At 43.2% G+C, this 11,965-nt stretch overlaps 1 protein-coding gene across 5 annotated transcripts in view; it reads right to left on the minus strand.

The window, feature by feature from the left end:
• tiprl (TIP41, TOR signaling pathway regulator-like (S. cerevisiae)) overlaps positions 1 to 9,068 on the minus strand; it is a 24,760-nt gene extending 15,692 nt beyond the window's left edge. For 2 of the 5 annotated variants that reach the window (XM_019876245.1, XM_019876243.1), the window contains exons 1-4: positions 8,874 to 9,064; positions 8,705 to 8,746; positions 8,344 to 8,520; positions 4,080 to 4,206 (exon numbers count right to left, since the gene is read on the minus strand). In XM_019876245.1, coding sequence (XP_019731804.1) covers positions 4,080 to 4,206; positions 8,344 to 8,520; positions 8,705 to 8,746; positions 8,874 to 8,937 — 410 coding nt within the window. In that variant the 5' untranslated portion in view covers positions 8,938 to 9,064. Of the gene's footprint in view, positions 1 to 4,079; positions 4,207 to 8,343; positions 8,521 to 8,704; positions 8,747 to 8,873 lie in introns of all 5 variants that reach the window. The other 3 variants (XM_019876247.1, XM_019876246.1, XM_019876244.1) reach the window with 3 other exon arrangements.
• Between the last annotated feature and the right edge of the window lie 2,897 nt (positions 9,069 to 11,965).

The following is an 11,965-nucleotide window of genomic DNA, read 5'->3' on the forward strand; positions in this document are numbered from 1 at the left end:
GGATACATCTATTTCGTCGTATCGAGCGCGACTTACTTGAGTTAGTGCTACTCCGGGCTTCCGTATCGTCTCCCCCTCCCTCCTTGTGCTCTGCGACTTCAAGTAACTGCGCCACCTGGCGTTTAAATGCCTGTATTACAAGTCCAAATGAAATGAATGCAATAATTTACATCGAACCTTAATTGTGTACTGTACCAACCTTCGGCGGGCCGGATTAAAAAGACCAACGGGCCGGATCCGGCCCGCGGGCCGTAGTTTGCCCATGTCTGTCATAGACCCTTTGCTATTGATCTCGTCGTTTTCGCTTTTTGAACTCTCTGTACCATTTATGGTGTAAGTATGGCTTTGTTTTGTGATTTGGCTTTTTCTTGCGTGTAGTTGATTCGTTGTTTTATTTCGTTTGTATTCTCGGTTTTTGTTTTCCTCTCTTGCCTTTTGTGCAAGCGCTTTTTGTTATTCGTTTTTGTGTGTCCTGGTCCTTGTTTTGACCAGCGCTTTATGTTACTCTTTGTCGGTGCGATTTTTGTATTAAAACATTTTTGCTACGGCGACCTTGTTCACGTCTACACTTTTGGGATCCAAACTTAATTCGGCTTGCCCAAAACGTGACATATTCAGCTCTTATTTTTGGGAAAGTTTTGGAAACATTCATGTTGAGACGTTATTTTGTAAAATAACGCAAAACTGACAAATACTAGACAAATACAATAGATATTGTTCATTTCTTTCAGGGGGGGCTGTGGTGTGTGTGTGGGGGGGGGGGGCACCACAAAGCATTTATGCTTAGTGCATCAAAATGGCTAACGCCGGCCCTGTTAACATCAAAACTATTTTCATCGCTAAGTAAATCAAGACGATGAAATACAGAAGATTATCGAATGAGCCTGTTGATGAGTTGGGGGGGAAAAGAGAGAGAGAGAGAGAGAGAGAGAGAGAGAGAGAGAGAGAGAGAGAGAGAGAGAGAGAGTGTGGCATAAATACTGCAATTTCTCTCCTACGTCAGTAATTACAGTCTCCATAGTGGCGAAAAAATAAACTTTAGTATCATTCTCATGAAAGGATTATGGGAATATTTATATACAGCTAAAGACAGAAAACTAATGCTATTTGCTAAGCGAACCTAACGTTATCGATTGTGAAAGACCTACTTAAGTGCTTGGGTGGCTGAGTACGCTTCAGAGATGTCTAGCTTTAACAAGTAAAGAGGCAATTTAGTGTCTGGAGGGAAAAGAATACAAATACTTAACACACCGCTAAATAGGAAATGATTGTTATGGTTGTTACTGTGTCCCATACGCCAGCAGGGAGAAGTGGCCGAAAAGATAAAAAGTATAGTAATATTGAGGATAAGCAATTAAAAAAAATTATGCAGAGAGTATATTGAATACATAAAATGTTGCAAATATGTTTTGTTTTCACAATACAATCCAGAGTTTTTATTTTGACATCTACACAATGAATATTCTCAAAATTACCTTACTGTAGAGCTCATCTTTTCATTAAATTGAATTTGATCAATTTCTTTCAGGAGTATTATTTCCACGCCTCTTATTTGGATTGATATCTGCATTTGTCCAATAATACGTAGACTACTTATTTGTAATTTTGTAATGTAGCACAACTGGATGCAGTTCTCGTGATATGGGTCTGTTTAATGTCCCTCCAAAATAAAGTGAGGAAATGTTTGCAATCATGTACAACTTTTTCAAGAATAACAAATATATGGTGGTATATCGCTATCGAGATATACAATGGCCTACATCATGATGGAAAATTTTGTTTCCATATTGCCAAGCACGAACCCTGATATTTGTGCTGAAAACATCCTTATTTGGTCTTACAGTGATCCCTCGCTCTAACGCAGTTCACTTTCCGCGGCTTCGCTGTTTCACGGATTTTTTTAGTGCACTTTTTTTTAATGCTTGTAAACAGTTAATTGCGTTCTGCATCCTGATTGGCTAAGGCACTGACCTACGTGAACAGTCTCCACACCTCATCTCTGTACAGCTTGCCAAATTTACATTTGCAAATTTTTGGTCTTTGGTTTCATTGTATCAGCGGCGGATGCTGGTCTGTCAAAGGAGGGGAAGCTCAATTTCGGCCTACATCATAAAATGTGTCCGTTTATTTTATACGTGAATTCTACTCTCCGTTCCTTTTTTAAAAAATGAAAAGGATGCCTTCACCATAAGATCGGTGATTGGCTCATTTCGCTGTCAATCAAAAAGAGATTCACCCTCAGACAATCATCATGCAGAAAAGCTGAAAAACGCCCACTGTCCATGGACTCCCAGAGACGCTGAGCGCCCATTGGGCGGGACAAAACCAGCATTTATCCAATGACTCGTCTCATTTCAATGCATTGGGACAACCTGAACTCTCGAGATGCCCAGCATCCGCGCGGTCGACGCTCAGCGTCCACACAGTTTAAAGCACAGTGAAGCTACGGGAATGAATGAGAAGAGAGTCGCGTCGTAACCAGTAATAAGAAGCTGATTCGGAACAAAAGTTGAGCGCGTTGTAGCGCATATTTAGTCAATGACATGTCCACACAATTGTACATACACACATATATTTGATCACTTACTTTTTGACATTTTAGGGGAAGCTGAGCTTCCCTTGCAGTCTGAGAGCAATCGCCTCGGCATTGTAGACATAGTTCAATATTGTATAATAACTGTAAAAAATAAAGCTGACTATCAAGTACCAAGTACAGTCACATACCTCGGTTTTTGACCATAATCTGTTCCAGAAGGCTGTTCGAAAACCGATTTGTTCGAAAACCGAAACCACGCTCTTCTTTAAAAAAAATCTTTATTGAACACGTCTGTTCACCATGGAACGCTAAACGAGGAAGCGTCACTTCCTTGTCTACCCGAGGAAGCATGACTTCCTCGTGTAAAGAAGGCGAGAGGAGTCAAGTAACGCATTCAAGTGCGCTCAGTTTGTTCGAGAACCGAAATTCGGTCGTCATCCGAGGCATAAAAAACTCGAAATTTTTGGTCGAAAATCGATTTGGTTGAGAACAGAGACGTTCGAAAACCCAGGTTTGACTGTACAACTTTATTGTCAAATGTCAAATGTTGCTCCCTCTCGCATTTTTTTGCTTTTTTTTAAAATCAATCCTACTTCAGGGATTTCACTTATCACTGGTTCTTTTTGGAACGTAACCCCTGCGATAAACGAGGGATTACTGTCTATGATATTGTGAATTTCTGAGACACTGAATTTTAGTCTTTCACTATCTGTAAACCACAATCATCAAAATTACCAACAAAAAAATAAAAGCTTGAAATTATTTCACTCTAATTTATGTGTAATAAATTGATATACAGAGATGAAAGTGGACTTTCCAGAAAATTCCGGAAAAAAAAATTGTGTATATATACAGTATATAGATATACACACACACACATATTATATATATATATACGTCAGCACGAACATGTACGCACGAGCGCGTCTTGTGGTTTCAACCAATCAGGGCCGACGCAACCAACGTCACAGATCAAAGAAGCTTTGACCTACGACAACAGCTAAACTAAGCTCGCCGAGACGACACGACGCTCGAAGTCGGACGGACACGTTTTTTTCTGCTAATCTGTGTGTTTCCCTTTTTGTCTAATTATATATTTTTTTACTACAACTGTCTTGTCCACGGCGTCTTTTATTCGTTCCACTGGGGGTTAGCAAGTGTGTTTATGAAAGAGACGAAAATCTCTTTACTGTTACGAGTGTTCGTGCCTCAACATGGCTACGCTCGTGAAAGCAAAACAACAAACTCAAACGCGTGTTCGTTCAATGTTGTCAACTCATATCCGGATTAATTTTAGGCAATTTTTGCTCAATTTTCCAGAGGAATTTTCATGAAAATTTTTAAATCCGGAATTCCAGGAAAATCGAACTTTTTCCACTTTGTTAACATTTAATGTACTGTAATTATTCTTTTACCTGCATGTATGTGTCAAGGATACTGAAGCACAGCACAAATTGCTTTGTGTGTGCGCCCTTAAAACAAATGGCAAGGAATCTACAACTGACTGCCCCCCCCCCCAAAAATAAATAAAATTACATCTCACCTTTCAACATCTTTAGATTTCATTATATGGTTTTTGGCAGCTGTAACTTTCCAAGGGCCAAAGGTAAAGTCCTGTTTGCTACTCTTGAAACCATGTGAAATCATGATCGATCGAAGGCCAGCATCCACTGCAAGCAAAGATAGGATTGGATTGAATTCATACATAGATTCATTTTATAACTTTTATTCATTAATTGTAGAATTTAAAAAAAAAAAAAAAATTTAAGAAAATTAAAAAAAAGAAGATAAAGCAGTACTAGTTGTACATTTCACCTACATCTATGAAAATTTGGTGGTACAGTATATGTAAAAGGCCAAGACAAAAAAGAAAAAAGGCTCCGAGAGCCAAATGGCTGTTTGCCCATGTGTACCCTGCGATTGGCTGGCAACCAGTTCAGGGTGTCCCCCGCCTACTGCCTGAAGACGGTTGGGATAGGCTACAGCACGACCCGCGACCCTTGTGAGGATAAGCGGATGTGTTTTTATGTGTTGTCTTGTATTATTTTGTAATTTTATGTTAACTTTTCTTTTGATGGCGACGCGGTTACCCGCAGCGGCTCCTCTTGTTGCATGTTGTCTTGAGAGGGAAGAAATTTCATCTGTGCTGTACAGCACATTCGACAATAAAGTTGGACTTGAGAAAATGGATGGATGGATGATAGTGCAGGTATGAAGACGTCTAAGAACTTAACGTTAATAGTAGTGGTGGTGCCACCTACTGGCTAAAGGAAATATATGTTTTACTCTTATATTTTTCTCACAGGATTAACAGAGCTACTCCATATTTGTCCATCATGATGTTAAAACATGAAATTTGTGAGTTTTTGTAAAATACTGTTGCTGTGGCAATGCACAGTTTTCCAAGAAAAGAACGCTACTTTTGAGGGTCTCAACATGCATGGAAACACATTCAACTTTGCACACCCACACCAGGGCTAACATAATCATCCACCTATCTATTTTCTGATCCACTTATCCTCACAAGGGTCACGGTCATGCTGGAGCCTATCCCAGCCGTCTTCGGGCAGTAGGCGGGGGACACCCTGAACCGGTTGCCAACCAATCGCAGAGACACAGAGACAAACAACCATCCGTGCTCGCATTCACACCTAGGGACAATTTAGAGTGTTCCATTAACGTGCCACGCATGTTTTTGGAATGTCGGAGGAAACCGGAGGACCCGGAGAAAACCCAAGTGGACCTTTTTTTAAATTGCTCACAAGTAGAATTTTTTTTTTTTTTTTAAACGCAGCCATGGTTGAACGGTACACCAAAATCGATGAAAATTTGCATGTATATTTACATCTGAGATCAAATTTGCTACAGTGAAAAAACTGTTGTGAAAAATTTCTTGCTGCAAACATGATTTCGTTGTAGAGGAGTTTCACTGTATTTAAGGTGGAGACAAAGTGGACAGGGGTGCCATCAAATACTAAAGATGGTGGGTCAGGTCCATTGCCAACATGCATCAATTCTGTCTTGGCCCAACTTATCTTTCGGGTAAGCTTTTTGGACTCCTCATTGAACGCTCTGAGAGCCTCACGACGCTTATCGGCAGTCTCGCTGAATAGGACGGTGTCATCAGCATACTCGAGGTCCTTGAGAATGCAGTTGACGAGTGGCACTCCAGGAATCCGCTCACAGACTCTTGATATCAGGTGGTCAATGATGCAGTTAAAGAGCTCTGGAGCAGCATCATATCCCTGCCTTACCCTGCTGTTGATGGGGAACCACTCGGAGTCTTGGCCATTCACACGTACACAGCTTTCCGCACCCTGGTACAGTTGTTTTAAGAGTGTGGTGATCTCGGTTGGTACTCCGAGGGATTTTAAGATGTTCCGGAGAGACCCATGGTTCACTGTGTCAAAAGCTGCCTTGAGTGTCTTTCGTAGGCTTTGCAACAATTTTTTTTTTCGCCATGTCATCCGCCTGCCCCAGGAACACCCACCCAGCACCACCTTGGCCTTCAACCCCCAGCAAGCTGGCTGGAGACGACCCAGAGGTGCCCCCCGCAGTCGCTGGCTAGACGTAATAGCCCTGGACCTTGGGGCCTGCATGGTGACCCCGGCACAAGCTCAACATCTTGCCCATAATAGACCCAGATGGAGAGACCTGGTTGCTATGGTTGGCTCTACGCGCCATGAAGTACAAGAGGACTACAGAAAAAAAGAAAGACCCAGCCGTCTTCGGGCAGTAGGCGGGGGACACCCTGAACCGGTTGCCAACCAATCGCAGAGACACAGAGACAAACAACCATCCGTGCTCGCATTCACACCTAGGGACAATTTAGAGTGTTCCATTAACGTGCCACGCATGTTTTTGGAATGTCGGAGGAAACCGGAGGACCCGGAGAAAACCCAAGTGGACCTTTTTTTAAATTGCTCACAAGTAGAATTTTTTTTTTTTTTTTAAACGCAGCCATGGTTGAACGGTACACCAAAATCGATGAAAATTTGCATGTATATTTACATCTGAGATCAAATTTGCTACAGTGAAAAAACTGTTGTGAAAAATTTCTTGCTGCAAACATGATTTCGTTGTAGAGGAGTTTCACTGTATTTAAGGTGGAGACAAAGTGGACAGGGGTGCCATCAAATACTAAAGATGGTGGGTCAGGTCCATTGCCAACATGCATCAATTCTGTCTTGGCCCAACTTATCTTTCGGGTAAGCTTTTTGGACTCCTCATTGAACGCTCTGAGAGCCTCACGACGCTTATCGGCAGTCTCGCTGAATAGGACGGTGTCATCAGCATACTCGAGGTCCTTGAGAATGCAGTTGACGAGTGGCACTCCAGGAATCCGCTCACAGACTCTTGATATCAGGTGGTCAATGATGCAGTTAAAGAGCTCTGGAGCAGCATCATATCCCTGCCTTACCCTGCTGTTGATGGGGAACCACTCGGAGTCTTGGCCATTCACACGTACACAGCTTTCCGCACCCTGGTACAGTTGTTTTAAGAGTGTGGTGATCTCGGTTGGTACTCCGAGGGATTTTAAGATGTTCCGGAGAGACCCATGGTTCACTGTGTCAAAAGCTGCCTTGAGTGTCTTTCGTAGGCTTTGCAACAATTTTTTTTTTCGCCATGTCATCCGCCTGCCCCAGGAACACCCACCCAGCACCACCTTGGCCTTCAACCCCCAGCAAGCTGGCTGGAGACGACCCAGAGGTGCCCCCCGCAGTCGCTGGCTAGACGTAATAGCCCTGGACCTTGGGGCCTGCATGGTGACCCCGGCACAAGCTCAACATCTTGCCCATAATAGACCCAGATGGAGAGACCTGGTTGCTATGGTTGGCTCTACGCGCCATGAAGTACAAGAGGACTACAGAAAAAAAGAAAGAAAGGTCAGGCCACCTACTGGCTGAAGGAAATAGATTTGATGATTTACTCGCAGCAGATTAACCAGATTTACCTAATATTTGCTCTGAAATGTGTTTGTTTTGTTTGATGTTTTATAAATTATTTTTGCTCGATGTACAGCGGCGGCTGTTTTAAACTGCTCTATAAATATGAAGTTTGTTTGTCACTTCAAGCTGTTCCATGAAAAATTGGCATGAAAAAAAAAATGGCATACAAGCCAGACATTGGAATCAAAATGAGCACTTATCCATCCATTTTCTGAACCGCTATATCCTCATAAGGGTTGCGTGGCATGCTGCAGCTGTCTTCAGGCAGAGGACACACTGAAACAGTTGCCAGCCAATCGCAGGGCATACATAGATAGATGAACAGCCATCTGCACTCACGCTGAGACCTCGGGACAATTTAGAGTGTTCAATCAGCCTGCCATGCATGTATTTGGCATGTGGGAGGAAACCGGAGTACCCGGAAAAAACCCACGCAGGCACGGGGATAACACGCAAACTCCATTACAGGAAGGCCCGAGCCGGGATCGAACGCACAACCTCTGCACTGTGAAGTCGGCGCGCTAACCACTTGATCACCGGCCCACCGAAAATGTTCACTTATGTTAAAGTAAATTATAAAGCTTCAAATTACACACAGTGAGCTGTCCAGGGTGTTGTATACTTATCTTCTTTTACGAAAACTAATGACGAAGACAAGTGAAACAACAGCACGTCTGCGTGTATGTAAAGCTCTCTTCAGACTGCTCAACCAGCAGCGATGGTTGTGGCTCACAACCATGCATTGTGGGAGATGCAGAAAAGGACAACCCCTCTATATTGCATTGAGCCGATTACAATATTGCTTCATCTACATTAATGCTTCTTTCTGGCATCAATTATTTTTACATCCACGCATACCTGTACTTGTCATCATTGATTTCGGCGCATGTGAGTCAGGGGGAGCGCCAGGTATGAACTTTAATTGAGGTGAATACAACCAACACGATCGCGTCAAGTTGAATCCCAGAAGCCAGTTGAGATGGGCGAATACGTTGTGCGCCAGATTAAGTTTGCCCTCGCAGGGGAACTTTAGAACTGCAAATACAAATTCTGCGCCTGTGAAAACGAGTGATGTTTTTGTTTCCCCCGAAGGTGCTGCTTTACTCTGTCGCGTCAAGGGGTCAACTCTGTGTGTGCGTGTTATTTTTCCCCTCTGTTTACAATCTCTTGCAGCCAAAAGAGATGTTGTGTTTCACACGTTTATTGAATAACTTCTTACCAGGTATGCAGCTGAACAATTTCGATTTAGCTCGTGACGAATCTGCAGACAGGAAAAACAACATTACTGGACTGACATTGCCACAAAGACCACAGATGGAATCGGTAGCCAGTGAGTCTGCAAGCCAGTTTAACCGTAACCCGGGCACAGCAAAATTACTATTACGTACTTTTAAATTGACGTACTGTTAACTGCTTCCCAAATGTAGGCCACAGTTTGTTATTAATCGGCATCAGAGAAGTACGTTTACTTGTTAATTTGCAAAACTGCTCACCAAAGAGCACTTGACACAGACGATTATGCTTCAGCTTTCTGCTACTGCTCCTCCTGTCTTCTTTTTCTTCTTCTTTTTCTTTTTCTTCTTCTTCTTCTTCTTCTTCTTCTTCTTCTTCTTCTTCTGACTCCTCATCTGCTGCTGTTGCTGCTGCTTGCGTTTTATGGCGGTTGACTAGAAACGTTTACGTGCATTACCGCCGTCTACTGGAATGGAGTGTGTCCCATGTACACCCACCATCCATCCATTATCCGAACCGCTTTATCCTCACGAGCGTCGCAGGCGTGCAATCTTATCCCAGCTGACTGCAGTACACCCTGAACTGGTTGCCAGCCAATATCAGGGCACACACAGACAACAACAATTCACACTCACAATCACACAATTAATCCACCATGCATGTTTTTGGAATGTGGATGGAACCCGGTACCCGGAGAAAACCCACGTGCCTGCGAGAACATGCAAACTACTACACACAGGCAGGCCAGAGCCTGCAATTGAACATAATCCCCCAAATCATGATAGATAGATAGATCGATAGATAGGTCGAGCCTGTGGTTGAAATTTTCCTGCTGCCTCCACTGTTTTCTTGATTTCTATTACAGTAACTGCAACATTGATTATATGACATACAAATGACAATTGTCTTTCTTCACCACTATAGTGTTACGTTTTTGTTTTGTTTATGTTACATTTGCTTTTGTTCCCTCATGTGCCCTCCCCACCTGTTCTCGTCATCCGTGTCCTTGTGTGTTAACCAATCAGCTCCCTCAACCCTTTCGTCCAGGGGTTTCTCGTTGTCTCGTCACTTTGCTTGTATTTAGTTCCCTGGGTTCTGTCAGTCTTTGTTGGATCACTGTGTTCTCCTGTCACGTTTTGTTTTCCGTCATAGGTTTTTTGCTACTTTGTTGTGATGGGTAGTGATGGGTCCATGAGGCGTCATGAAGCGTGTTGACACAATGACACACGGTGTTGATACTGTGTCGCTGACCACTGACACCTGCTGGACTTTCAAAATCCCTGCAGGCAACCCACTTGACAGACTGCACTGAGTGATTTGATGACGAAGTGTATCCAGTATCATTGACATCTGTGCATTCATATTGTATTATTCATTATGTTTGAATAATGTGAAATTATGTGAATGAGGATGCTTGTTAGCTTTGTCTTCAAAAATCTTTATTCAGAATAATAAGGTGAATTTGAGTCTGTTGCGTTTCTTGCATGCTATTTCCCCTACTGTGGAAAACACAAGCTCACATTGCATTGATGATGCCGGCGTACAGAGGAACTCCTTTGCGAGCTGGGAGAGGTTTGGAAAGTAGTGTGTTGTTTCTTCCAATATAACAGCGGGTCTTGACTGCGTGCAATATTCCCCTCTGCCAGGTATCCCTGGACCTGAGATATAGCATCTGCTGTTGCACTTCTTCCTAGTCTCCCTACCTCATCATCCAAATGTTTCCACGGGTCATCTAAAAAACTAAACCGAACAAAATTGGCATTTAGAACAGTTTCCAAAAAACAAACTGATGTGTAACATGCCAAATGTCGTTGCAGAGGTGCTTTTGTTGGTTTAATGATATTTCCGTATGGCAAATTGGACATTTCACCTGCAATAAAATATGTGAAAAATAAACTAAGAGTTACCTTGAAATTAATTTGAATTAGAATGGAATAAGACATGTCAAAAATCCGAGAGGCACTTGGTGAGACAAAGAGATTATTCTCCAAAAGGAGATCAAAATGGCTCTACACGGCGGACAATTTGCATTTCTCCGGGAGCTGGTCCATAATATACACGTACTGTAGCAGCGCCACTCGAGTGAAGCCTTAGCAGTCGATAGTCCGCTGCTCTCTGCTGTGCGCGCGTGAGCGCGAGCACGTACTCACGTGGTTCAACCAATCAGCGCCGACGCAACCCACATCACATATCAAAGAAGCTTTGAACTACGACAACAGCGAAGCTAACCCAGCCGACACGACGCTCGAAGTCAGATGGACACGTTTTTCTGATAATCAGTGTGTTTTCCTTTTTGCCCAAATATTTATTTTTACTCGACCAGGGTGAGGTCTGGCTTGTTTTGGCAGGCGGCATCGCGTCGCTCGATGCACTTCCTTATAAACACAGTTTGGCGGGCTTTTGCGGCGTTGACACCCCCTGGACTGAGTCGACGCAGTTCATGTATTGGTCACGTGATCGTCATTAAGCAGTACACGCACCGACGCAGGGATTGCATTGTGAGCTTGACGCGTGCGTCGATGCATTGGTGTTGCTGGACCCATCACTCGATGGGTCCATGAGGCGTCATGAAACATGTTGACACAATGACGCACTGTGTTGATACTGTGTTGATACTGTGTCGCTGACCACTGCCACCTGCTGGACTTTCAAAATCCTTGCAGGCAACCCACTTGACAGACTGAACCGTGATTTGATAACAACGCGTATCCAGTATCATTGACATCTATGCATTCATATTGTATTATTCATTATGTTTGAATAATGTGAAAATTATGTGAATGAGGATGCTTGTGGGCTTTGTCTTCAAAAATATTTATACAGAAAAATAAGTTGCACCAGTGGCATCCAAAGGTTGTGACAGGTCATTTAAAAAACTAAACCTAACAAAATTGGCATTTAAAACAGTTTCCAAAAAACAAACTAATAATGATGAGTAACATGCCAGTGTCATGATTCTGTTTGTGACCAACAGGTGGCACTGTAGGGCTCTCCCTGCAGCTGCACACCTGTTGGTCGTTATGCAATTATTGCTATAAAAGGACTCCCTCCCGACCACGGGAGTGGTGCGGATTAAAAGGAGGAGTTGAAAAAAAAATCCCTGTGCACATGCGCGATGTCTTGAAATCAACGGTTGCCACCGCTTTGTCCCGCTGTCGCGGCACGAAGCAAAAAAATGCCCGGAGTGCCTGGATTTGCAAGCAAGGCCTGAAAACCTCGCCGTGTCATTCCCGTTGTCTGTCAAACG

This window comes from Hippocampus comes, unplaced genomic scaffold (assembly GCF_001891065.2).
Source record: "Hippocampus comes isolate QL1 unplaced genomic scaffold, H_comes_QL1_v1.1 scaffold119, whole genome shotgun sequence".
NCBI classification, from domain to species: Eukaryota; Metazoa; Chordata; class Actinopteri; order Syngnathiformes; family Syngnathidae; genus Hippocampus; species Hippocampus comes.